The sequence below is a fragment of the Rhododendron vialii genome, chromosome 9a, assembly GCF_030253575.1.
Source record: "Rhododendron vialii isolate Sample 1 chromosome 9a, ASM3025357v1".
NCBI lineage: Eukaryota > Viridiplantae > Streptophyta > Magnoliopsida > Ericales > Ericaceae > Rhododendron > Rhododendron vialii.
Window position 1 is genome coordinate 38,547,287 of NC_080565.1, and position 26,884 is coordinate 38,574,170.

Sequence of the window (26,884 nt, forward strand, 5' to 3'; positions counted from 1 at the left end):
TGGGTGGATGTGCATAAGATAAGAGCTTACAAAAAGGAAAATAAAGCTAATTAAAAGTGAGGGAGGAATTTCAGATACTCCATTAGATACCTATGTTAGTTTCCAGGAGTAAAAGAAAATAAAAGTGAATGGAATAAATTTCTCTTTTTCCAATCACGGAAAAGGTGAAAAGGGCTCGTAGTCCAATGGTATTTCTTTGTATTTTCTTGCGGAATAGTTGAGTTCGAGCTCCGTTAATCGTCATGAACACTTGGGGTTCAGGACTATAACAACTTTTAAATCATATGTAGCCTAACCTATTAACTCCCACAAAACGTGTACCGGCTTTGGAAAAGGTGGAAAAGTTGATAAAATTGGTACTATCTTAAACTAACGAAGAAGAAATAAAGAGAGGAAAGGAGAAAAGAAAGTTAAATAAGAAGGACCTTCCACCTATTTTCCTCTTATATTTTTCTCCGCTTGGACCTCTGCCAAACTAGGAACTGAAAATCTGTGGGCAAGATCCCACAAAAACCTCTGATCTGATCGGATTATTTTTGATCCTTTATTTAATTACTACTCCTGCTATTTGGGGTTCCAAAACACACGATTGTATTAGGCAATTCGGTGGGATCATGACTGTATATACACCACTTGCCATTATTTGGGATTTCCCAACAGAGAAGAAAGCTGAATCGGCAATAAAGACCCAATAACGATTCCAATCAAGAAAGCCCAAAAAAAAATCCAAGAAGGACAAATATGCCACGGAAAGAATACAATTTGTAGTCAACTCCATCACCAAACATCTGGTTTATTTTCACCCCTCCAATTTACTATTTCTTTCTCCTCCTACCTCACCGCAATACAGTTTCTTGATTTCTCTAGCTCTGTAAATTCTTGCCCGCCTCTCTCTCTCTCTCTCTCTCTCTCTCATACCATACAATGGACGAAAGCTCCACTTCAGGTACGCAATCTTTCTTCCATTTACTTCATAAATTCTACTTCTGTGCAATCGAGGCTCCGCGTGGATAAGGTTTTTTTTTTTATCCGCCCCGCGTGGTGTATATATTTCAAATCATGGATTTGGTCAGAAAATGATTTCTTGAGCATGTGATGATGAGTTATTGACTTGGGTTTTTTGTTGTAATATTTATTTATTTATAAGATGCAAGATCTTTCTTTTATTGCAAGGTATTACCTTTTCTTTGCTGTGTAGTGTTCTTGTAGATTCGTTATCTTTCTTTGGATATTCGGAATCAATTTGGGATAGATTTAGATTCTGAAACATTCTTTTTTCATGAAGTGGGGTTATGGTGTTCACGACTTTGTGGTTTGTAAATTGGTCATCGTAAATAGTAGGCCTTTCACATTTCTTGCATGTGTCTGTAAACTGTAGACTTTGTAGGGCATACACGTCGTGAACCTACCCTACGATATCTCCATAGGGAGAATTGGGTGGGCTGATGAGGTTGTTTCCAGGCTCCATTAGATTGGTTAGGCCACCAGTAAGGAGGGATGCATAATTCAATTGTATAAGTTACCCTTTGGACAAATGGTGCGGGGATTATCACACAAAGTACTTAAAAGTTAAATATCGAATGTTTCATGGGATTAGTTGTCTAATGTATATGAAATCCCTCAACGAATTGTGCACGGACCGATTTTCATCATGGGTTCACAAGTTGGGTGGGTGATTCAAAAGGACCCTACTGTTTATCCAATTTGAAAGAGGGTATTGTTCACCGATCTTGTCAAGTGGGTGAAGATAGCGGCATCACCAATTGTTGCAGTTACCCGTAAAAATGTGGTCCCATGACCCATGGGAATCGTGGTCGAATCTCATTTCTGATCATGGCCAATGAAATAGACCGTTAATATGAGGGGCCTTTGTGGATTTAACCTGTGCATTCCATAAGCTGGGTAATTTGTGTAGCTTTTGGAATCAGCGACAATGGGGTAGATAGTTCCCCGTGGAGAACTATCTCTACAATTTTGATAGAGCTGATTTGAACTTTGTAAAAATAGCTCCAATTTTTGTTTTGGAGTTTCTTAAAATTATCTTTTTCAACATTCCTCCGAGAGTTCCAAGAACGAAAAAGACCTACTGCCTGTATATACTCTGGTGATCATTATAGCCTTTTAATTTCATCCAGCGGTATTGATAAGTGAATGAGATATTAGAAGGCTGGTCATCTCTCTTTTCTACTCGTTCCATTTTCTGTAGTTGTTATTTATTGGAACCAGTTTCACATATGCTGGTTGTTCTGAAGTTCTGCCCTTAAGTACAGATGGAGGTGCACTTGTGGTTTGCTTCGGAGAAATGTTGATTGACTTTGTGCCAACAGTCAATGGAGTTTCGCTTGCGGAGGCACCTGCTTTTAAAAAAGCTCCCGGTGGTGCTCCTGCTAATGTTGCTGTTGGGATAGCAAGACTTGGAGGATCTTCAGCTTTTATTGGCAAGGTGCATTTGATCACTTTCTGTTCTCCATTGTCCTGATATGCCGTCTGCTATTCTGAACTTTATTTGCCACGTTATTACGTTTCACTTGATCCTACTATAACTGGTTTGACCCAACTGCTTCAGACCTATGCGAGATAAATTGGCATTGCATTTTGTGCTTAAATTCTGTTTCTGGAGTAGCCAGGAGTTTTCTGAAAAATATGAAATGCCGTAAATGGACCAAATTGGATGATAACAGTGGAAATTTCATCCTCATAAGAAAGAATGAATAAAGCCAGGAAGTGTTTATAATATGGGTTAAAGCATCCCTATGCTAAAATTAAAGTTGTCGATTGTATGCAAAAAATAGGAAACTATAGTGCTCTCCCTTGGCTGGCTAGGCATGTTAGGTTTTTAGCTACAAAGAGGCATATTATGGTGTGGTGAGTACTTGTGCAAATTGAGGGTCTCTAGTATTTCTCTCAAAAAAATGTGTGACGCCTCATGATCATAAACCATATGGTCTGTTGGATTTGTAGTGTATTGCTGGGCCTTCTCATCTCTGTTTATGTTTGCACTGCTTAGTAATGTGTGTTCGATTATGTAATTGTCTCACCAAACTTGTCGTAAAAAGCCAAAGCATAACGCCTTCGGTGTTAATAGCTAATGTTCAAATGCAGCTGTAGCTCTAAAATGTTTGCAGTCTTATTAGGTAGGTGCCGATGAATTTGGGTACATGTTGGCCAATATTTTGAAGCAAAACAAGGTCAACAATTCTGGCATGCGATTCGATCCCGCTGCAAGAACTGCTCTAGCATTTGTTACACTTAGGGCTGATGGCGAGCGTGAGTTTTTGTTTTTCCGTCACCCTAGTGCCGACATGCTTCTTCGCGAATCAGAGCTTGATGTAAACCTTATTAAGCAGGTTTGCTTCTCTTGTTTTGGTTTTCATAGAAATGTAAGCAAATTTCCACTCCTCGTGCTAATTTGGTTATTATTATGTGTTTTATCCAGGCTAGGATTTTCAGCTACGGTTCAATTAGTTTGATTGAAGAACCATGTAGGTCAGCTCATCTGGCTGCAATGGCTATTGCCAAGGAGTCTGGTTGCTTCCTCTCTTATGATCCAAATTTGAGATTACCGTTGTGGCCCTCAGAAGATGCTGCTCGGAAGGGCATAATGAGCATATGGGACCAAGCAGATCTGATAAAGGTATGATGGTTCAACCTGTTTTGGGTTGAATGTATGAGTCAGCATGGAAGTGTAGTGAAACATAAACTTAGTTGTGCTCTTTGCTGAAATTGCAGATAAGTGAGGATGAAATATCATTTTTGACGGGTGGTGATGATCCTTGTGATGATAATGTGGTATTGGAGAAGCTTTTTCACCCTAATCTTAAGCTTTTGCTTGTATCTGAAGGGTCTAAGGGTTGTCGATACTACACCAAGGTATCTATTTCTATAAATAGCATTGTTTTCATGGATCTCACTTCTTCTTTTTTTTGGTTATAAGTTATAACTTACTATAAGCTAAATGAACATTGGATGCATGTGACATTATACTTTGTGTAAGGAATAAAACGAACCATCGTTCGACTAGTTTTCTACATCAATGGTCAATTGATTTTCGTGCCAATTCACGTGTCTATTCCCATTGTTTTACCCAAAAAACCTGATTTATAGTTTGTCAATTTGAGCTAAATATGAAAGTATTGTTTCTATCGATGTTCGATATAGTTGTTCATTTGTGAGTTCACTTACATTTAATCAACTTCTTCTCAGCAATTCAAGGGTAGAGTTCCAGGTATTAAAGTTAAAGCCGTCGACACAACTGGTGCTGGTGATGCATTTGTTGGTGGGCTACTATACAATTTAGCTTGTGATGTGAATCTTTACCAGGTATTTTCTTCCTTGAACTTGGAGGAAACATTCGGCTATGTCTTGCTTGTTTCATGCTGCTTATGTATCTGAATCTTATCGCATCCCTTGTTCTTTTGTCATTCCGATTCTACAATCTTACGTATATGTAGGTCACTTAAAGTGGTTCTGGGAACTACATGAGATGGCTTTACATTGTTTTCTGAAACTTTTGGATTTGTGATTCTACCTGAGATGGTTGACGTCGGGGTTACTATGAGCTACGTCCATAATAATGGAACAACTAGATGCTTATCCTGTTAAGTGTTATCTGTAGCAATTGTAGTGAACAAGTTGATAACCCATAATATTGGAACATCTGAACCTATGATATCTCCTCAGTGCCGTACTTCAGGCAGAAATTTTGTGGATCGAGAGTTTAACCAGTTACAGCTCCTTGCCATTAAACTTGATTTTTGTAACTAAATCACTAACTAAATCACTCGTATTTGAAAAAGATAAGCGAATGCTCTTATCTGGAGAAAAATCTAGCATTCTTATTTCTTTTATTCTTGGATCACTGTGAAAATTTTAAAATTTTCAGTACGAATGCAGAACCGGTCGCCTCGAGCCTGAAAACCTCCAAGTACTATACTACTAAGTGCAAAAGCGCTGTCGAGACAAAGATAGGATGCGGATAATTACTTCGTTACAGAGTCTGATATAGGATAAAATTTATCGAACTTGCTGAACATAGTCATTGAGACGTAACTGTTTACTTCATCTGCATAAGTAATGGGCATACTTGCACGAATCATAAATCTTGTTATTTGCATTCTGGCAGGATGAGGAGCGGTTAAGAGAAGCTCTTCTTTTTGCAAATGCTTGTGGCGCCCTCACCGTAACCGAAAAAGGAGCGATTCCTGCCTTGCCAACAAAAGAGGCAGTCCTCAAACTAGTAGCAGAAGTCAAATCATGAGTGAAAATTTTCATTGCTTTTTTTTTTTTTTGGCCAAAAGGCAAGAAGTGTTAGTTGTTAGTCATTAATTGTTGCTATTGAGGGTTGAACCAAGCCTTAAGCACTAGAGTATTTGGTGCCTACCATTGTGCCGCCACTCTCCTTGCATATTATTGCTTTAAATCTTGTTCTTTGTATCTGTTTTCCGATTGGCTAATGTAAATTTGGGCTCCCCTTACGGGATAAAAGCGACCTCTTTCTTCTTCCATTCTCTCTCTTTTGTATGCCTTGTTTCTCTTTGTTCGGTTATGAACCATCCATGGCCTGCTACAATTCTTGGCAGGGGTATGTTTGATGTGACTTACACTGAGCAGGTTAATAATAGTACTATATTCTTGTGAAATTGTATATACCGCACAGTGTGGAATTATGCCTGCGGCTGCGAGAGATATTTAATCTAATCTAATCGGACATCTAATTCGGGTCATATAGGTTACACTAAAATATCAAATGTGTGATCTATGTAATAATGTAATTCAATCCGATGTTCGTATTTGGCGGAACAAATTGACACCCTTTGAGCATCTAGTATCTGTCGCGAGTTTTACTTCAAAATAGGAGATGTCTAAGTTTTGTTCATGATTTGAACTTACATTATCATATCGAATAAATGTCACTTACTATTTTGTCAAATCACATAAGTCTAACTAGGCATTTTGTCAGCACCAAAATTTTGTCCGATAGCCAACTTCAATACCCAAGAATTAGTCGAAGTGGGCACAAGCTTTGACTTGATTACTCGCTTATCAAGAGATGTAAAAAAACATTTTTACTCATAAGTCAACTGTAGTATTGGGTATTTTTCTTAAGACTAGCTAACTTAACGATAAACTTTTCCAAATGCGTTAGTGTCACACAATCACGCTCAATCACCGACGATCCCCGTCAAGAACGCTAACGCGGTACGTGCGGTTACCGTCACTGAAAGTGACCCGAATGGCAGGAAAATTATTCAATGCCCCTGGTAGAGCCGAAAATACCCGGTTTCCCGATCTACCCCAAGATTCGTTTTCTCATCATTCATTCTATATAATCTATCTGCCAAACCCGAACACGACGTGGGTGCCGTGACATATATACTATAAATTGGTTTCGTCAATCATGTATATGTAGGTTTCGGGTGGTGGTCCGGTCACCGGCGGAGTCAGAAGGGGCCATTTCTGTTGAAAAATCAAGAAAAATGGGGAGCAACAGCAACACCACCCATGTTAATTCTTTGTTGCTTCCTGAGATCGGACCCGATGGCCTCATGCGGGAAGCCCCTGTCATCGCCTACACCGAAAAGGTCCCTCTCTCTCTCTCTCTCTCTCTCTCTCTCTCTCTCTCTCTCTCTCTCTCTCTCTCTCTCTCTCTCTCTCTACATATACTGTAATATATACATGTCTCTGTGTGTGTGTGTGTGTGTGAATCGATTGACAGTTTTTAGTTTTTACGATTGTGTACTTTTTGTTGCAGTTAATTGCGGAAGAGCAGCTTCAATTAAAGAAGTACGTTTGAGTTTTTCTCTAATTTATATTGCTTCCTTTGTTAATCAGTCACGAAATTGCTTAGCCAAAAAAACAGAACAAAAATTAGTCAGGAAATTGATTTTGAATTCATGCCCTGAGCTGATAAATTATCTATACTTCTTTTGCATTGTGGAAATTGATCTACGTGTTAACCAACTAAAATGAGCCCCCATAATTAGTTAGCTGATCAGTTAGGGTATTGGGTTTCCATTCGGGCCCCGAGTTGATAAATCATCTTTTGTTCTTCTGCATTGTGGAAAAGGAATGCAAGGGTGGCCTGTTGGGCTAACCAAGTTGCTTGAATAGGTATTTAAATTCTACCCACCAAAGTCAAAGTCCAGAAAAAATAGAGCAACTAACAACCAGTAAATCGGCAATGTGTCTATATAGTTGGACTTTCTCATAGCATCGATAGCCCAGTTTGAGTAAGTTCCATTTGCGACATACCAGAGTAATCAACTGAAGTTTGACATATTCGTTTTCCCTTGAATCGGGAAGTCTAGAACAATGGTGGGTGAAGTAGTCTGCCTTTTCGATTCTCTGCTGTTGAAGTTCAATGCGTGTAATATTTAGCTCACTTTTTTCTAATATTTCCGACCAGATACATCGAAGAAAACTATTTGAAAATTCGTGATGTTGAACGAGAGCTTGCAAATCTTTCCTTGGAGATGAAGCTAACAGCTGGACCTAAAAAAGCAGGTTGGGTCTTGGTCATAACTTGCTTTTAGAAAACTGTTAAATTCCTCTTCTTTTCTTCTTATGGATACAATAATGATGTTTATGATTGTTGCTCTGTTGTATGGCCTAAGCTCTTGAACACATGAGAAAGAAAATTGAATTGTCAACTGAGAGCATTCGAGTTGCAAAGATGAAGGAAGAACAATCAAGAAAGGTTTGTCGCTATTAAGTTCTAACTAAATGATTAACCTTATGGCTTACGTGCTTTGGTGCTTGAAAATATGAAAACGGTTCTTTAATCATCATAGAACATGTGTACGGTATGTGTTTATGTTTGAGTCATGAATACCTTCTGTAGATACATGTTGAGGGTTCTGCTCCTGAAAGCTTTTTCATATCTGGAAACAAATACAATTATTAATTTTGTCATTGTTTATGTAGGAAACAAACCAGTTACTTGAACTATACCATTGAATCAAATATTGTTGACCTTTCTTGATGAATCTTACCCATAATGACTTTGGGAGGTCTGTTTGGAAATAAACCGGCATTTGATGCTATGTCCAGCCAAGTATGGCTGAAGCCAGCAGCATTCGTGGTGCTTCTCTTTCCTCCTTGTTCATAGTAACTATAAATGGTTTTATTTATGAGGTTGTAGAAGTTTGCCTTAATTGCTCTTTTCTAATGACACCACGTATGCCTTTAGTATTGACAAGATTACAATACAATGTATGTTCTTGGCCCCAAAGAATCCTTCTAAACAGCATGGTGAAGTGATCAACTATTAGGATGTGAAATAGACTTGTTGTCAGATGAGTGGCGGCTACATGAGAGAGTACTGTTAATCAATATTTGGAGTCATAAGTATCGTAAATCATAATGCATGGAGAGGCAATGGAAGTTCCTATGTACTTCTTGGCCAATATTTTCCTCCTTTTATGCTATTGATGCTTGGTTTTTGTCTCAGGTGTGGGAGGCAGCATTGCAAGTTGTAAAGGATGAGGAAGCGATTAAGCAGAAGCTATGTGAAGATTTGAACAATCTGGTATGCATTTAGGAAATGTGGAAGCTGAAGTCACATTCTTTGAATCTTTTTGTGATGTAATGAACTTTTCAGGTTCAAGAAAGTAGCAACGCTCAGTTTGCTAGACTGGAGGAGTTAAAAAGGCGAATTGAAAATTTGAACCCAAGCAGATCATCCACTTCTGTACCTTACGTAAGTCCTCCACTATTTCTCTTCATTAGTATTTTGTTTCACATTTCCAGAAGAATACATCAACTTTTTTTTGTCATTTCACCCTCAAGGGAGGTGTCTTTTGTGCACTTGTCAAATTTTTTTGGCCTAGGATATTTGCTTCTCTAATCCACCCAATAAGTTCTGTTTTGACATGTTTTATGTTATTGTGTATTTATGGAAATTCCAACATCCACACATGCGCGAGAAACAACAACAACATAACAGAACCCGTCTAGGCCCCAATCATTGGGGGTATGGACGGGGGATGATTGTAGACAGACCTAACATTTGACAATATATACACAAAGTGGCTACTCTCAGAATATCACTGAAGCAATGGTCCCCCTAAACCTCCAAGAACCGAGGAGCTACAAGGACATTTTGTTGTAGAACCATACCCTTAAATCAAAGCCAAATTGCATCAGAGAGGGCAGGCCTAGAGACCAAAATGAATTTATGTGCACATTACCATGCTTCTTTCATTGATAGTCCAGAGCATCGGTATACACAAACACATGCGCAAGAAAAAGAGAGAAAAATTTACCATAATGTTTTTGCTAGTGCTCCTAATGAAAAAGTCCTTATCCCAATTTATTTCGTATATAATATAGGCGGTTATGTATGCACTCTTTTATTTTGCATTATTTTGCAACTTGTAAACCATCCTTTTAATCTCATGCTAATATCCTAGATACACTTGACATGAAAGGGAAAACCTAACCACAAGTAGCATGGGCTCTAAGTTTCATCCTTTATTGTTACTCTGCCATCAAAATCTGTGGACCGTTAGCTTATGATGTAACAGGTTTTTCTTGGAACTTTGGCATACTAGATCGATATAGTTTGAGACTTTGAGGTAGGGAACAAGTTTTTAACGAGTAATATGTTACGTTTGGGATTTTAGAGGCGCACAACACTGGAATAGCTATTTTCCTTGGAACATTTTGTACACCAATCGTAGTTGAGAAATTCTGGGCTTTTACAGCAGCAAATGGTGCTCTTCGTGGATATGTATTATGCAATTTGGGTTCTGTTAAATATCCCCCCCCCCCCCCCCCCCCCCCCCCCCCGGCAAACGTGTAAGTGCACGCAAATGTGAAAGCACTTTGTTTCTGCTAGCTAGGTAATTAAGTTGGTCCATAAGGTTGGCAAATATGTTGTATTTTAAAGTGACAATATCTATTTATTGATATATTTTGTTTACAACCAGATTTCATCCCTCAATCTTTCGCCATGAGGCAACTGTTTTGGTCTAGCCGTATACGAGTATTTAACAGTGCTGAATTTTACACTTTGATATCATGTTTAGGATGTGAAGCCGGTGGGACCTGCACAAATCAGTCCAGTTCAAGATGCTTCATCAGTTCCTAGTACATTGGCAACAGCCAGAACAGAAAGCACAACCAATCACGGCAATGGTGGAAATGCTGAAGTCATTAATGCCCACAGTACTCAGCCTTCTGCTGAAAGTGAAGGAAGAGAGAAGAAGAAGATCCAGATGCAGGGAAGAGTAAAGGGAATAGGAGCCGTTCCTAAGGGTAGAGGACCTGGCTGGACCGGGGCTGGGTTTGATGTGGATGGCAAAAATTGAAAGCATCATTTCAGAATCTATTCTCCATGTTAAAAGCTATTGATGAAAGATTCCTCAGCTGCTCCTCAACTAGGTATATCATGTAATCCATAAGATTACTTTCATTCATTTGTTAATTGAAATGTCACCTTTCTCGCTGTCTTCACATTATGTAGTCTTTTGACCCAAAATGTAGATAGGTTGTTTGCTGACATCTCGGTTCTTTGCTCTCTTTTTTTTTTTTAATCCCAATTCATTGTTGTATTTGTTAGAAACATGGGTCGGTTCGGACCGGACCCAACCTACATGGGTCGTCCACATGGGTTATGTGATTGAATTGGTTAGAAGGATGAGATAGACTCCTAATCTCTTTCTATTAGGAGACTTCAAAGATAATAGATCACCTATATCTATTCTATTAAGAGACTTTGAGCTCTTGGATTGTAATCTATAAATATAGTCTTGCAGATATTTGGAGAGATACACAATAAGAAAGAGTAAGAGTTTCATCTCTCCTTCTTCTCTAGAAAATATTCTCCTGTCAAATATCTTCTCTCTCTAGGGTTTCCGTCGACGAATCCTAGGATTTGCGGTGTGGATATCAAGAGCAGACGACGGTGTTCGGTGTTCGTGTACATAGTTGCTGCTTGTAGGGCGGGTCTCAGTTCGTTGATCGTGAAAAGCTTGAAGCATCTTATTCCGCTGCCCTTCAACTTTGTAAGTCTTATGTGATTCGAAATCTTAAGACTTACAAAGTTGAAGCGCAGCGTAAGTCTTATGTCATGGCTTAGTTTCGGTACTATGCCGTTATTTCATCTGCGTTTTCCACTGGCCATCCATCCTTTTTGTTCCCATGCATCCACTCACAATTCAGCACTTTTGAATAAGCGAGACCAAAGGTCTCATCTTTACACATCTTAAGGAGAGACTATACTTTTTGGTATTGCGTCGATGTCTTCGAGCACCTTGCAATCTGCTGAGGGAAAGCTGCTGATTTTCAACCAAATCGTCTCAATTAATTGTGACCCACTAATTAGGGAATCTTCAGAATTTCCTCAAGAATTTCATCTACCAGTCCGAATATTAGCCTCCTGTTGCACCGGTGAGATCTCAGGTGGGATTTTTTTTTTTGGTGCCGGCGGTGGTAGAGGGAAAAGACAGTTCAAGGCGGTGAAAGATCAAAGGGAGAAGATGGTAAAATGATTCTTTCATACTCCAGTATTTGCTATTTCCCTTCGAACGTCAATAATACAGGTACAATGGGAACGAGGGTTCAAAACTCCATCGGCGAGCTGGTTTACACTGCCCCTTATCTCTCAATATCCAACTAGTAATTACTCAGGGAACCGTATATATATATATATATATATATATATATACATATAGAAAATTGATGAGCAAGACAGTTGTTGGGGCGTCAGGCATTGTTTGATCAATGAAAATATGACAAGAGAAACGTGGTCGTAAGATATCACACGCCATGACGCCAAGTGCCAAATAGTAACATACACCAATTACCGTGCTCATTTGTATGAGCACATCTAATGGTTTGAGCCATTTTTTCAAGCCAAAACTATTTTTCCAGCTTGTTACAACAGTATTTTGTCAAATTTTGGTGAAATCTCCCAAATGGTTCCAAAGACATTTTTTTTTTTTACTATCCACACCAACCGTTGGATAACTAAATTCATTTCATAGGGATTTGTATAAAAAAGTAGCCACTTACAAATGCTGATGTGACAATAAATGACTTTACAATTCCTGACGACAATTTTGACATATAAAAGCAAAGTTGTTTTTTGGCTTGAAAACATAAATGGGTATGGTTTCTCTTAATAATGAGAAAAAAAGAAAGAAATATGTTTTCTCACTATCACATTCGGATAGACCTACTCCTTTCTCTTCTCACCAAATCTCACCATTTTGGGTGAGAAGCAAAAATGACTCCATAAAAGGTTTTTGATTATCACCTTTTCTCACCTCTAATAACCATTCAAACAAGGAAGAGAAAACTTTTCCGCTTTATTTTTATCCAAACGGGCCGTAGAGCTTGTGTTTTGAAACCTCATACCAAGCAATGAATTTGGCTTGTGAATGGGCTTCACCTATTACCATTTTAGATGTTGAAGAGGTGAAGAATTGGATAGATGGCTTTAATCGGCATGAATTGAAAATATTACCAGTATTTGGCGGGAGGCAACTAAAATTTGTGGGTTTAATTTGTTAGATGGATTAAATCATGGGACTTATTATGTACTTTCTCACAGAGAATAAGTTTGTCAAATTGCATTCCTTTCCTTCCTCTAACCATTTTGAACCAAAATGAAGAGAAAAATGGGAGAAAGAAGAACGAAAGAAGGGGATGGGAAGAAAACAAGAACGGAGTGGCCGACGGTCAAACCCAAGTCTAATCTCCCCATTACTCGCCTCAAAGACACCGATCTCTTCACGGTATCTTCCTTTTCACTTTCCTTTTATGTTTCTCCGTTGTTAATGGAGAATTATTTCTGCAAACCATTCACGTCCATTTTGATTCTTTACAGTAGATTTTATGCTCTCTCTTTTTCTTTGTTTTTGGTTGAGATAGGGAGATTTTATTGAAATTTCAGCATTTTCAGCGGGACCCACTGTTAAGGAAATGAATCCCACATTGTTTGGGGTGGAACTTAATAACATCTAGATCTCTCCGCTTATTGTCAATTGGTTTTGAGATGGACATAAAGTTTTTACATTATAACATCCCTCACGTGCAGCCGCATTTGAGGTCTGTCACGTGTGGCCACTTTTTGGATCCTATCATCGTGCAGCTTTTTTGCTGGTCTGTTATCGTGGGGTATGGATTGTTAATTTTTAAAATGTGGGGTGGAACGGGCCCTGCTCTGATACCATGTAGAAATTTTATGTCCATTTCAAAATCAATTGACAATGAGTGGAGAGGTCCTAGATGTTATTAAGTGATCACCCATTCCACCCCAAGCAATGTGGGATTCATTTCCTTAACACCCACTTGAACTATTTGAGTTTCCAAGGTGCAAGCATCATCAATTTCTGTCCTTTGAAGTCAGTTTCGCTTTGTTGCTTGGTGTTTGCTAATCAAATGAACCAAACTATATCATAAAGTTAGCAATGGTTCTGTTAGAATATGGCTCTCTAGTGGTCTAAGTCTTGAGTTGGTTCATTTCAGTATAAGATGGATGATAATCTGCAGTTACATAGAGGCCATGTTTTGGTAATGAATCATTTGCAGAATCTACCATTTGTTTGAGCTTTAGTTTCAGTCTGTGCGAGTTTTTCCTTTGTAAAGGGAATCTAGGTCCAGCCGAGCTCAAGCATTTTATCAATTAGCAAGGACAAGGTTCAACTTGTTTATTTTTCCCAATCACTTTTTGAGTTTGATAACTTCAAGTGTGCCTAATCATCAGACTATGTCAATCTAATGATGTGATAATTGTCTGAGTCAGCTTGCCTAAACCACCGTTTCCCACCCATAAGTTAGAGTGTGTCAGATTGAGAGGTTATGGGCTTTTGATCTGTCCTAGGATTTACGGTACATAAATGAAGAAGATTGATTGTGATGATGAGGATTTTAACTTCTGTTGCTTTGAAGGGAAAGAAAGGACTTCATTTGTGAAAAGGGAAAAGTAATGCTAATTGGAGCTGCTTGAGATAGATCAGTGGTATCAGCCTATCAGGGGAAGCTAATTGTTGCAATGGATACAGGGGAGATGGTGTTCCTTATGCTAGTTTAATGGTGTTGTGAGGAATCCAATAATAGATGGATTGAAATAGTTGAAAAGGACAGGTTGTTGAAAATTTAGATGCAATTTGGTTTGGATGTGTAGCTTTACTGGGTTATCTGCTTATTTTTTTCCAATTTTCTGAACAAATTCTGAGGAATATATTTCTGGTAGTTGATGAGATGGGATTAGCAGGAAAAGGAATTGAAACTTCTGTTGTTTTAGTTTACACTAAACTCTATTCGGCTTCATTTGATTGTTTATTTACTTGTATTAAATTTATTAGAAGTTAATGGTTCCTAATTTAATCAAGATATTCAGGTGCAAAATTTCCTTACATCTGTTGAATCGAAGGCATTCATTAAAGCTGCAGAATTGATTGGCTTTGTTCACCAAGGGAGTCTTGGTCCAACAAAAGGTGAAGCATACAGAGACAATGATCGAATTTCTTTGAATGATCCTGTTCTTGCAGATTCAATATGGAAATCTGGACTCAACGATTTATTTTCTGGTTTGAAGATACGTGGCAAAGTTGCTGTTGGGTTGAATCCAAATATCAGATTCTACCGGTCAGTTGGATCTTTATTTTCGTAGTATTTACTTATCTCTATTCTCTTCACATGGATGGATGAGTTTTACATTTTTTGGATTGGCTTAAGTACGCTAACTTAGCTGCAAAGCATCGTTCATTCTTTTCCTATCATTTGTTTATGGAAAATCTTCTTGGACTTTATCCTCTTTAAGTATCTTTTACACTAATAGTTTGTGCGTTCATATGCCTCTCTAGTTGCAAAGGGCAGCATGGGTACAATCTGCTGAATTAGGTCATAAGGCCTCGTTTGTCTGGTTGGACTAAGAGAGAATGAAAATATAATCCCAAAATAGTGAAGACTGAGTGGATTAACAATACCTCAATCCCAAACGTATTGCTTATCCGATGATTTTGGGGATTTCTTATCCGATGTGGGATGTGGTCCCATTGGATTTATAGTCCAATCCTATGCTTTAATCCGGGCAAACAAACAGGGCCTACCGATCAAAAAAACAAACAAACAGAGCCTAAATGTTTTAGTTTGATTTCATGGGACAGATTTTTCGATTGGCAGGTACAAGGTTGGTCAGCGTTTTGGGCGGCATGTTGATGCAAGTACTGATCTTGGAGAGGGAAAGCGCACCTATTATACTTTGTTAATATACCTCAGTGGTGGTTTTAAACTCAAAGCTAAAAGTCATCAGATAAGCCCTCAGGATTCTTCTGAAACTCTAGGTGGAGGTGAGACAGTCTTCTATGATTCCACAAATGATATTGTTGCTGAGGTGAAGCCCTTTCTTATGTTTTTCTTCTTTTCGGTTTTGGTCAGTTACTTTTGTAGCTGATACTGTTAATGGCACATGCCATTTGATGCATTTGGATTGATTTTTTAGGTGCCGCCAACTGAAGGGATGGCTCTCCTCCACATTCATGGGTACAATTGCATGCTGCACGAAGCCCGAAATGTAACTAAGGGAGTTAAGTATGTGTTACGATCAGATGTAGCTTTTGCTTGATTAGTTGCAGACTTAATTGGAGCCAGCAATCTTGGTAAGTTCTTCATTTAAAGTTCATCTGCTCACATATTGTTTTAGTTCGTAACTTGTCATAGGAATAAAATAAAAATAAATAATCTGTAACTTGGTTTTGTCCTCTTAAGTTCGTGCTCCATTTTACATCTGCCTTTTGGCTGATAGATGACTGTAAACAACCCAACTAAGGTCTTCGGCATGACAAATTACTTAACCTTCAACAATGTGAGAATTGTCTCACTTTCTATGTCAGGTTCCCCCTTGTATCCTTATTGATGTTTTTCTTACTCACAACATGCCACAGTACTTGTTTCCAACCATCAAAATTACAATCAACCAACTGAACTTACAAAAAACGAAACCCCGACAACCATCCAGTTAAGATTGTCCAAAGAGAACGAACAAAAAGCCACGCTTTAACCAAAGTAAAGAGTCTCCAAAACCTAATAAAATTTCAGATAACAGAGGAGCTGAAACCTTATCTCATCTGGTGAAACTTTATTGTTATGTCATAGATTGTCCAGAATTATGTTAAGCTTAGCTTCAGTCTCGAATTTATTGTAGTTTCTTGAGTAGTATCTGAATTGTCATCAATTCACCAATTGCATTTTGGCATTGTTAAACTCGTTGCGCAATACATCATGACCAATGTGGTATTGCTATTATTATTAGAAAGTGGGGTAAAAAATTGGAAAGGAAGAGAATAGAAAACACAATGGAGAAAGACAAGTCACACACAGTCAGTAACACAATTTTCATTTAGCTAAATGCAAATGTCCCACATTAGTTAATTATCACCTTGAAAACTAGTATATGAACCTGGGTGGTCTTTCCACTCATTGCCAATTCGTTTTGACTTTTGAGTTGGATGCTTTAACACCTATCACAATTTATTACGTTCAGTTTGATTATTTGCAATATCAAATTTTCCATGGATCAAGTAGTGCTTTTGACAGTGGATTAATAGTGATTAGGAGAAGCAAGCAAGCGTGAGAAAAAAAGATTGTGGGGCAAAAAATCATCCATTTTCGCACTGGATAAGTAAGAAAGAAGTTGGTGATGGGTGATTCAAGTCCTATGGAAGTCTGATGGTATCGATAAATCAAACACATTCATATACGTTTAATATGCTTCCAGGTTACTCAATGAAGGACAAAGCTGTGAATAAAGGAACTGCTTTTGTTGTACTTCGAGATCAAGCATTTCCAACTTAGCCATTTTCTTCTAGGATCAAAAAGACTTGCTAACAATCTCTTTTGTGTGTATTACAGAAGCAAGACTGTTCTATGAAGGGAGAATGAGTGTGTAATGCTTGGAAGTTCGTTCGAGCTTAATTCGTGCATTGGTTTAGCTGATCTCAAACGAGTTTTGATCAAGGTGATAACGAGCCAAAGCTTGAGTAAGTTGGTTGTGGATGGTATAGATTGATGTGGACAACGTTAAATTGTTCATATGATAACAGATTATTTCCTGCCAACATTTTGTGAACACGAATCTTTAATAATTCATGTGTATACAGGGTGACCGTTGGTTTATATCTTACAAGTATAGGTGCCTTAAACAGTTTGGTAATACATGGAGTACAAGGATTTTGTACTGCATATTTTGATCATCTCCATAAATTGGAGAAAAAAATCCCACGTACTTCAATATGCGCATAAAATTCAGATATGATTTTCCTGCTGCGAGCATTCATTCGCCAATTTTTCTGTGAACCCTTTTGTTTCACTAGTTGTTTTATTTTGATGATCGAATCTGATGATTTCTACGTAGAGATGTTTCACGGTATGTTCTCCTAGTCGATTCCTCTGATTGAAACAATGTAGGTCAACAAAATTAACCAAAAACTGAAAAAAACAAAATAAGGGAAGGAGGAAGATCCTCTTGTCCCTATCGTAGTCCAACCCGTTAGTGAGTCCTTTTTTAGCTCACTTTGATAATTGAGATTGTTTGCTTTTTAGAACACGTCGATAATGTTGGTTATGCCAACAATTCTATTAATAAAAAAAAATTGTTTGATATGCTTTCAGATCTCATATATATTGTTGCAAAAAGGGGTTTCAATACAAAGAGAATATAATCTTCACATAGCTTTTCGTGAATAACTGTTTACGGAGGTGAATCTCGCGTGTTCAAAGTGTTTTAGGCGGTCTAAATTGATTTTTAATTAAACAAACATTTCCGGAGAAATTTCATTAAAATTTAAACCGTTGATATGTAAAAATCATGTTTACACTGGCTCCGTATATACGCCAACCTCTTCAATACAGTATCTCCTTCCTGATTTCTTGTCCGGTGTCAAAGTCTAGTTATTAGTCAAGCTAATTGAAGGCTGACGTGACTTCCAAGGGATCAGACCCTCTACCTACCTGTGAGCATATGCAAAGGGACCCGGGCCGCCCAACACTAATGTAATGCGGTCAATTCGGCCGTTCATTTCAATAATGAATAGCTTGAATTTTCTTTCGAACAATGATCGGCTAGAATTTGTAGAAGCTTGAATTTCATCTTAAAACTTGTTTGCGTTTCCTACACAAAGACAGTGCTCCAAAGCCTACATTTCATTTTTGAAGAAGACAAGATAGAAAAAAAAAACACCTTATAAAGACCTACAATCCTATTAGAGTGTGACTTGAACTCGTGGATTATTTCTCATCCGATCTTACATCTAGAATTTTATTTTTTGATTATTTGCAACAAAAATGTGTTTCAATTATATCAATCAACACCTACAAAAATGAGTTGTGGCATCACGTAGATTCTCAATAATAATATATATATATATAATAAACGATTTTGATTATCGTTTGAGTCGTAAAAGGGCCACAAACAGGCCCAACTGGGCAATAAGGGGAAATCCTCAAACTCTCGAAAGCCGAACCCAAAGAAAAACAATTTTTCTTGGAAGAAACCATACCTAGTAGTATGACCTGACCCCATCCAAAACGGCCAATTCCCATCATTGTGGGTAAACACCACATGTCACAATCTGGAAACGCAAACAAGTTGTAGGAGAGGATCAAGCCGTTGATTTCATCACTTCCCTGGCCTGTATTTATACGAGGCTGAGGGGGGTCCCTCAATTGGTAGGAAGGAATCTCAGAGAGGATAAGTGGGCTCCGCCGTTCCTTTTCTAGGGTTTGTTCTCCTCTCTCTCTCTACTCAAATCCCCTTTTCTCTGTTTTTAGGAATTTTAATCACTATTTTACTATTTTATTAGTCGTAAATCTCAATTCCCCTGTCACTGTTCTCTCTTATTTGTTCTCGCCCGATTGAAACCAGTCAACCATTTCCAACGACGATGACCCTCTCTCTCTCTCTCTCTCTGTTTTTCTTCTTGAAAGCAAAAAATAAAAAACGATTTTCGTGAGTATTTTCTGGGTTTTGATCTATGTTTTCTGGGTTTTGATCGATCTTTTCTGGGTTTCAATCCGTTAGCATAATATTAGAAAATATTACGTTACCAAGTTGAAAGGCAGGAAGGAAAAGGTTATTTACTTTTCTAACACAATCAATATCATTAGGGTCTGGTTCGATTTAGGCTGAACATGGCATCTGTTGAGGATGACAACGATGAGAATAGCGGGATTTTATCATCTGATCCATTGCTGGGTGACACGCCGGAATATACTATCACGGCGGTGGGACCCCCATCGGAGGCGGCGGAGCAGCGGTCTCAGGGGGCTATTGTTCCGTCTTTGAAGGAAGAGCCGTCGGACTCCGAGCTGGAAGGGTCAATCCCAGTTGGGGTCATGCCTTTAATGTCTGCGCCGACGGGGAAGTCAATGGTGGTGGCGCAGCCGAAGAGGTCCTCCAAGGACCGCCACACCAAGGTTGTTTTCGAAACTCTGATGATAACCACATGCTTTTTCCATCCAACGTTTGTATGATTGATTGGTTGAATCTGTTTCAAAACCTCTACGTATTACTACTATCAATTTTTATCGTGTAAATCTACAGCAGGCCTACTCCTCTCGAGGTTAAAAAATTTCGAGTCATTCATAATGTAGAAATTGGTAAAGAGTAAAACAATTATTGTTCATCCAAGCCGTTCATAATATTACTCGGACATCGATAAATCAGTGATCGAGGAGCATTGTTTTTTATAAAGTGAAAGGAAAATATAAACTCGCTAATGTGCTTCGTAATGATTTTCATTCGATCTTGAGGCTGTTATTGTCTGTTCGACTTGAATTTTAGTATGAATCTAGTAATCATCGAGCTCTACTATATGAATGGGTTGTATTCAACTTCTAGGCTCAGGATGTGTCTCCCGTGTTGAGGGGCGGGCACAGCAAGGTTTGTTGTCCTTTGGCCACAACGGGCCCCCAAATATTTTGTCTCGCGCTAGTTTTGTCTCTCGTTTGATGGTGGCCTCGCTAATTAATGTTAGAATTGATCCCTATAGATCAGTCAAGTCGAGACGTAAATTGACGTCTCCGCAAGCTAATCGGGTCCCTCAGTTTTAAATTGCATATGTGTTTATTGTTAGGCACATAATTTGTTGAATGAAAATATTAGCGTTGGCGTTTAATAGAGCTTCTCAGAATTCTGCATTCATTCTTATTCTATTCCTTTTAAAAATACATTAGCATCACAAAATGATTTCCCAACAGGTAGAAGGCCGCGGCCGGAGAGTCCGAATGCCTGCGACATGCGCCGCCAGGATCTTCCAACTGACACGAGAGCTCGGCCACAAGTCCGACGGCGAGACCATCAACTGGCTACTAGAGCGCGCCGAGCCAGCCATCATCCAAGCCACTGGCACCGGCACCGTCCCCGCGATCGCCGTCTCCGTCAACGGAACCCTAAAGATTCCAACAACACCAACGGCGCCGTCCGCAGAAGACGGAGAAGCCACCAAGAAGAAGCGCAAGAGAGCTTGCAACAGCGAGTTCTACGACGTGAACAATTCGGGTCTGTCCAATTACGCTCCGGTTACACCGCAGCCGCAAGGGCTCGTGCCGGTTTGGGCCGTGGGCGGCGGCCCCGGCGGGGCGTTTTTCATGATCCCGCCCACCTCGAACCACCAGCCGCAATTATGGGCCATTCCGGCTAGGCCCATTTCGAATTTTGTGTCGGGGGTGGGATTTGGCGGTGGTGGTGGGGAGGTGCTTCAAGGTGCGGTGGGGTCGGGTTCGAGCAGCAGCGCTGCAAGTGGGAAAGTGTCAGTTATGGCTCCATGTTCAAGTTCAAGTACAGCAACAACCACTCAGATGCTTAGGGATTTCTCTTTGGAGGTTTACGACAAGAAGGAGCTTCAGTTTATGGTTAGTTCTGGTAGTGACCAAGCAGCTCCCTCTTGAAAGAAACCCTTTGAAGATGGTGCACCAAGAGGTCTAGGCTTTTAGACAATTGAACAGAGTTCTTCTTCCATATATTGCTCTTGTTTTGATTTCAATTTTGGGTGGGTTAGAATTGAAATGGGTGTCTTTGTCGCCTTGTTACCACTTTTGCTCTGTAAATTGGCTTAAGATTTAGGATATGATGGGTTCAATTGTGCTCAAGTTGGCATATTGACCCGGTTTTTCCTCAGTGGAATGGATGATGCCCTGGTTAAAACTAACAATAAACCCACCTATTCTTCGGACTGTTTCATTTTGGTGCTAACTGTGCTGTTACATGATTTGATTAGTCTCCCAAAAGTCAAGCTTCAACTTCATCATCACAATTTCCCACCAAGGATAAAGTGCATCCTTTTCGTGAAAATGGGTCCCACGCTTGTGATCCAACAGTAAATTGCTACTCCCCCCCCCCCCTGACACACCCCCCCCCCCCGGCCCCACCTCCCTTTCCCAGTTTACCCCCGCCCCCCCTCTCTCTCTCTCTCTCTCTCCCGCCCCCCTCTCCCTCTCTCTCTCTCTCTCTCTCTCTCTCTCTCTCTCTCTCTCTCCCTTTTCTTTTTTTCCACTTTCTGCTTCTTTTCTTCTTTTTTTTTTTTCTTTTCCAGTTTTTTTTTTCATTTTATTTCATTTTCTTTCTTTCCGGTTTGAATTTTTTTTTCTTTTTAATAATAGGTTCAAGTCTAATTCTAGGCTTTGTAAAGTAATTGAGAGAAAAAAAGTGTTTCAATTGATCATGTTTATCCCACTGTTTTTTTTTCTTTTTTTGTCCTTTATAGATTAAAAAATATAATTACGAAAATAAGTGTTTCAATTTTTAATCCGTTTGAACCAGTGCAAAGATGTTATTTTTCTGATCATTTCATCCTAAATGGTCGTAATAAATTTTTGGCTCCAAGGCCTTTCAATGAACACCCTAAGAGAGTCCTGAAACTAAATAATGAGTCTTAGGTTGCTCGTTGAAAGGTCGTAAAGCAAAAAATTCATTAAGATTACAATTAGTGTTCGGGAACTAATTACGAAATGTATTTTGCAAACGACATACTAATCCATAATACAAATATTATATTCAGGATTACTTTTTTTTAACTATAGTACAATTTTATAAATTTGTTAACCATTATTTAGCATAGATCCTCTTAACTGATTCAGTAGTATGTTGCTTCAAATCACGTTTATACTCCATAGGATTGCAAATGGATGGGTTCTATTTTTTTATAACTAAAACGGAAACGTTTTAGGGGCTACTATGTCAATGGAGGCAGCAGAGCCCCCGGGTCCCCCATACTTTTTAATTTATTTTTTTATTTAATTACTTATATCTTATTTATTTAATTTCTATAAATACACCATTTGTATATTTAAAAATATAATTCAAGAATTAAGTGCTTTAATTCTCAATTCAATTAAATCAGAGCAAATATCGTTTTTTTATTATTTTATTTTAAATGGTCATAATGAATTTTTTGGTTTAAGACTTTTCAACAAACTCCCTAAGACTCATTATTTAGTTTTAAGACTCTCTTAGGGTGTCCATTGAAAACCCTTGGAGCCAAAAATTTATTATGACCATTTAGGATGAAATGATCAGAAAAATAACAACTTTGCACCAGTTCAAACGGATTGAAAATTGAAACACTTATTTTCGTAACTATATTTTTTAATCTATAAAGGACAAAAAAAAGAAAAAGAAAACAGTGGGATAAACATGATCAATTGAAACACTTTTTTTCTTTCAATTACTTTACAAAGCCTAGAATTAGACTTGAACCTATTATTAAAAAGAAAAAAAAATTCAAACCGGAAAGAAAGAAAATGAAAAAAAAAACTGGAAAAGAAAAGGGAAAAAAAGAAGCAGAAAGTGGAAAAAAAAAAAGGAAGAGAGAGAGAGAGAGGGGGGAGGGGGGGGGTAAATTGGGAAAAAGAAGGTGGGGCCGGGGGGTGTGTGTGTCGGGGGGGGGGGGGAGTAGCAGCCCTCGATCCAACACCTCTCCTCTCCATATCCCCTATCATGGCATAGCATCTCAGAGATCGTTTTCGATTTTTAGGTAGATTCTTGGAATAATGAGTAGAGATAGAAAAATGAGAGTTAAAATTTATTGAGAATCTAAAGTCCCAAAATGAACATGGCAAATTGTTATTTTGCAAGCCCATTTTCATTTTGGGTCAAAATTCACGTCTCGTTTGGTACGGCCAGGGTTTGACCCTTGGATCAATACAACAAGTAAAGAAATTTTGGTGAATTCCATATGCGTTCCTTAATTAGGTCTTATTCGGCTAAATAAGCCATTTAACTTCTTCTTTTTTGTTCTTACTAATTTTCTTCGTATTTGTTAGTTTTTGTTAATTTTTTGAGGATTATTGTTTTATCATGAGGAGAGAAATCTAAAAAAATAGTAAAAAATTACGATCGAAATCTATATTTTTTTGAATAAAAACGAAAATAAGTCAATAAGTCAATTTTTTTATCTTTATTAAAAAAAATTGGATTTCGATCGTAATTTTTTTACTTTTTAAATTCATTTTGTCATGACAAAACAATAATCCTCAAAAAATCGATGAAAAATTAATAAATGCGAAAAAAATTTGAGTAACGAAAAAAAACTAAATGACTTATTTAGCCGAATGACACTTAATTAAGATGCATATAAATTGATTCGGACACCGTTGAGGGAAAAAAAAAAAAGAACTAAAGCTTATCCCCACGAATTTGGTGGTGGTTTGACGAGGGTGGACCACTCGGGGGTGGGGTTAGGCGTTGATCCCTCGTGTCCCCAGGATTTAACGTGGGGGCAACCGCGCCCATCTCTCATCGCGCGCCCCCTTTTCGAGGTGCCCCCCAACTACTACTACTTTTTTCTCACCAGCTTTTATCTGCTGCAGCGTCTTCGGGGGGTCGCGTGGTTGGCCCGGAGAGATCCGGTTGGCGTGTTTGACACGAGTCCCTACTACGTGTGGCTGTCTAAGTGGGACCATTTGTCTTGAGTGCGACACGTGGGCTTCGTACCGCTTCAATGGTTACGGAACAGCCCTGTGCTGTGGAGCCCACGCATGGTGTTTCTGGGGTTGCGGGTGGGCTATAAAGGACAGAGACGGTTGTGTGGGGTGTGGGACGTGTGACCATGTTCGTCTTAGGACTCATAATTTTTTCCTCTACGCACTGTGGTCAATAAATTTTTTTTTTAATTATTATTTTAATTTTTTTATCTATCACCCTCTATTTAATATTCTAAAAACTTTTTTTTAAATCCAAAACGAACGTTGCCGTCTAACCTCAATCAAGTAGTAGTATTCACGAAGATGGAGCAAAAAACGCAGCAGCATATACTCGGATTTCACACGCATATTTGTGGGGCCCATATATATTGTGATCAGAAAGTCTACTCTTTACTGTTTTGTTTCGCCGCTTCTCCCACCACTCTAAATCTTACCGTCAAAAAATATTTTGGACTGTCTGAATTTTACTAAAAGACTTTTCCAGCGAAAAATTTAACTTTTTCCTGAAAGAAATTTATTAAAATCCAAACTATTAATTACTAAGACGGACGATAAAATCGAGCTCTGCTGCGAACGAGCGATGAAACATAGCAGTGGGGCAACATTGCTGTATTGTGAGTGCGTTAATGTAGTATTTGTTAGTGGTGAATCGGATGTGGATGTGGATCCCACCACTGACGTGTTGGGGCACCAAAAACAAAAATGGGCCATCTTCGTTTTGGTTTTGGGTCTGGCCCTTGCTATATGTTCAGGGCCTCAGGCCTTGAAGAGCCCACTAAAGAGGTAAAACAGTGAACCGGGGATTCATTTCGACACAAAGTAGAAGGCTAACAAAACAGATTTGTGCGGAAAAAAATCCATTTTGTTTATGTACTTATCGGTGTTCAATCAAGTTAATATTCTATGTGGACGACATTCTCACTAGTTCTATGAAACGAATGATTTCGATCATTATTGTGATCCCGAGAGGGGCACACAAAGGCCCAATACTGGACCTGGATCGAAGAAAAATTGAACAGGTGACTGGTCCTAGAATATTAGCACTATATTATTTTTCGAATTGCAAACCGAACGCAAGAAACTTGAAGACAAAAAACCGCATCAAATTTTGTCTACATAACAAGTTGGACAATAGAATTGGATTGCGATCGATACTGACACGTCCTAAGGTTTTTTTTGTAAGGTGCTTCTGAATAAAAGAACAAAGTTTCAATTTATTTCACTTGACACATGTCACACATCCTAAGGTTTTCATTCATGACAGATAATCCTCTTTCTTGGAAACATATGGGAAGGATTGAATCTTACATTTATCAAATGGAAAAAAGGATTGTATCGTACTCCGAACACTCTTCACGTATGAGAAATTACAAAAAAAATTCTTGATAAGTGCTAGGAACAAAGAAAAAGTATTATCCGAAAATTATTCGGAATACACTTGTAGAGGTATTTATAACCGGTAATAATCATAAATACCTTGCAACAGCTTGGTGGTCATGACTTGACATTTAAGAATTTGTTTTCTACTTAGATCTCATGTTCAAAGCTAACCTTTGGCTCAACGGCATCAGGGGCGCACTTTAAGTGCCATAAGAAAGGAGGTAAGAAGATCAACTCCTCATTCAAGGCGCTAATCCTTCTATTCTACGAATGCTGACTTTCGTCGATAATAATAATAATAAATAAAAAGGTTTCAAGTTCAAAATCTGTCATGTGCTATCAACTCTTTTGGGTCCACTGAAAATTTGCACGGTCGTTAACTTCATGGTCCCTGGATTATTCAAAGTGCTCACAAATTGACCCGAACAACTAGGTATATTAAAAAAAAGTGATTTTTGTAAATCAGTCAAATAATTAACCTAACGCTGACAGATACAAATGGGGCATTACTCTATTTTTGGAAAATCGGAATATTGGGTGCGAAGATTACTTGGTCCGTTTGGTAGACGACAATGACACTACAACACAGTTTTTTTTCTTTTTTCTTTTATTATCCTCTAGAACACAGGTTTATTAGCTGTCTTAACCAATTCGGTTGCTGTTATTAACCTTTGATTAACTTCGCATTGATACCCCCTAACAACTGCCACCATATTTATGATTTATTTTCGTAAGTTATTCTTGCTAATTTTTTATCCAATTTAATAGTCACAGAAAAACCAGAAGGTGCATCTAATATATACGTAATTAAAGTAAAATTCAGAATCTTTATGTTCCCGACAATTCATATTTGATAATCCCTTTATTTTGCCAAACATGAAAAGGAGAAAGGAAAAAAAAAAATATTGATTCTCTGAATTCGTAACCGCTGTGGAATGTTCGTGTTCGCTTAAAAGGTGCTCTTGCGGCGGGCAACTACTGCTATCTTAGAAGGAAACAATCCGTTACCACAATCTCTTAAGATACGAGTTGAACAAATTAAAGGGCCTACGTACACACACGACTATGTAATGATTACTACTTTTGCAAGCAAATTTAAACTTGAGACCACTTGACCAACTCAACTACCACTCCGCTTGCAACTGGTCCTTGGCATCAATAGCGACATTTCTCGTGTTTAAATTTCCACTCCATTGAATTGAACAAAGCATAGTTAGATAATTTCCCGGAAGCAAAACTAATGAACACTTGTTGACGTATATACGACTTCATCGTTCCTTCGGGGGACATCCTCTCGATAAAATTTGAACGATACAGAGAGTTATACAACCTGATCGTGTATGCTCCTTTTTACACACCAAGAATTCTGTATATTTACTCCCCAACAAGAAAACAGAACAAAAGAGAAAAATCTTTACGTATATATATATTGTATCGAGGAGACCCAATTCCCTGTATCTCTTAAACAAGAAAACGAAAGAAAACAAATGAAAAGAGAACATCCATAATTCCCCTGTACGCAGAATTAGAATTAGAATTATATATATATATATATATATATATGTATATGTATGTA

At 38.4% G+C, this 26,884-nt stretch overlaps 4 protein-coding genes and 1 non-coding gene across 7 annotated transcripts; 4 read left to right on the plus strand and 1 right to left on the minus strand.

Annotated features, from left to right (window-relative positions):
• Positions 1-450: 450 nt before the first annotated feature.
• LOC131300619 (probable fructokinase-7) lies at positions 451-5,504 on the plus strand. Its single transcript, XM_058326548.1, has 7 exons — positions 451-946; positions 2,271-2,443; positions 3,135-3,347; positions 3,437-3,634; positions 3,730-3,870; positions 4,204-4,320; positions 5,123-5,504. Exons 1-7 carry the CDS (start codon positions 925-927, stop codon positions 5,255-5,257), a joined length of 999 nt encoding a protein of 332 aa, XP_058182531.1. The 5' UTR covers positions 451-924; the 3' UTR covers positions 5,258-5,504.
• A 737-nt stretch (positions 5,505-6,241) lies between these two features.
• On the plus strand, positions 6,242-10,499 carry LOC131300620 (uncharacterized). The gene is made up of 7 exons (XM_058326549.1): positions 6,242-6,581; positions 6,752-6,783; positions 7,406-7,503; positions 7,614-7,696; positions 8,450-8,527; positions 8,600-8,698; positions 10,029-10,499. Exons 1-7 carry the CDS (start codon positions 6,477-6,479, stop codon positions 10,308-10,310), a joined length of 777 nt encoding a protein of 258 aa, XP_058182532.1. The 5' UTR covers positions 6,242-6,476; the 3' UTR covers positions 10,311-10,499.
• LOC131302142 (small nucleolar RNA snoR100) lies at positions 9,097-9,204 on the minus strand. Its single transcript, XR_009191617.1, has one exon. It is a non-coding gene; the product is annotated as a small nucleolar RNA snoR100 (small nucleolar RNA).
• A 2,073-nt stretch (positions 10,500-12,572) lies between the features above and the next one.
• On the plus strand, positions 12,573-17,126 carry LOC131301563 (uncharacterized). Of its 2 annotated transcripts, XR_009191333.1 has the most exons (6): positions 12,579-12,740; positions 14,348-14,595; positions 15,133-15,343; positions 15,452-15,608; positions 16,557-16,680; positions 16,861-17,126. XR_009191333.1 is itself a non-coding variant. In XM_058327925.1 (5 exons), exons 1-4 carry the CDS (start codon positions 12,612-12,614, stop codon positions 15,572-15,574), a joined length of 711 nt encoding a protein of 236 aa, XP_058183908.1. In that variant the 5' UTR covers positions 12,573-12,611; the 3' UTR covers positions 15,575-15,608; positions 16,861-17,126. The 2 variants fall into 2 exon arrangements, 1 of the variants encoding a protein (XP_058183908.1); XM_058327925.1 differs by lacking the exon at positions 16,557-16,680 and having other exon boundaries at positions 12,573-12,740.
• Positions 17,127-18,576: 1,450 nt separating this feature from the next.
• On the plus strand, positions 18,577-21,162 carry LOC131301535 (transcription factor TCP19-like). 2 transcript variants are annotated; one of them, XM_058327890.1, is made up of 3 exons: positions 18,577-18,727; positions 19,114-19,422; positions 20,206-21,162. In XM_058327890.1, the coding sequence occupies exons 2-3, from the start codon at positions 19,138-19,140 to the stop codon at positions 20,893-20,895; spliced, it is 975 nt and encodes a 324-aa protein (XP_058183873.1). In that variant the 5' UTR covers positions 18,577-18,727; positions 19,114-19,137; the 3' UTR covers positions 20,896-21,162. The 2 variants fall into 2 exon arrangements, with proteins under 2 accessions (XP_058183873.1, XP_058183872.1); XM_058327889.1 differs by having other exon boundaries at positions 18,710-19,422.
• Positions 21,163-26,884: the final 5,722 nt, after the last annotated feature.

Excerpts from the sequence above, each read along its gene's own strand:
- LOC131300619 (XM_058326548.1), top strand. The coding sequence starts at position 925 with ATGGACGAAAGCTCCACTTCAG. Across the intron at positions 3,871-4,203 it reads GTTGTCGATACTACACCAAG|CAATTCAAGGGTAGAGTTCC; the intron begins GTATCTATTTCT and ends ACTTCTTCTCAG. Across the intron at positions 4,321-5,122 it reads GTGATGTGAATCTTTACCAG|GATGAGGAGCGGTTAAGAGA; the intron begins GTATTTTCTTCC and ends GCATTCTGGCAG.
- LOC131300620 (XM_058326549.1), top strand. The coding sequence starts at position 6,477 with ATGGGGAGCAACAGCAACACCACCCATGTTAATTCTTTGTTGCTTCCT. Across the intron at positions 6,784-7,405 it reads GAGCAGCTTCAATTAAAGAA|ATACATCGAAGAAAACTATT; the intron begins GTACGTTTGAGT and ends ATTTCCGACCAG. Across the intron at positions 7,697-8,449 it reads AGGAAGAACAATCAAGAAAG|GTGTGGGAGGCAGCATTGCA; the intron begins GTTTGTCGCTAT and ends TTTTTGTCTCAG.
- LOC131301563 (XM_058327925.1), top strand. The coding sequence starts at position 12,612 with ATGAAGAGAAAAATGGGAGAAAGAAGAACGAAAGAAGGGGATGGGAAG. Across the intron at positions 14,596-15,132 it reads CCAAATATCAGATTCTACCG|GTACAAGGTTGGTCAGCGTT; the intron begins GTCAGTTGGATC and ends TTCGATTGGCAG. Across the intron at positions 15,344-15,451 it reads CAAATGATATTGTTGCTGAG|GTGCCGCCAACTGAAGGGAT; the intron begins GTGAAGCCCTTT and ends TTGATTTTTTAG.
- LOC131301535 (XM_058327890.1), top strand. The coding sequence starts at position 19,138 with ATGGCATCTGTTGAGGATGACAACGATGAGAATAGCGGGATTTTATCA. Across the intron at positions 19,423-20,205 it reads CCAAGGACCGCCACACCAAG|GTAGAAGGCCGCGGCCGGAG; the intron begins GTTGTTTTCGAA and ends ATTTCCCAACAG.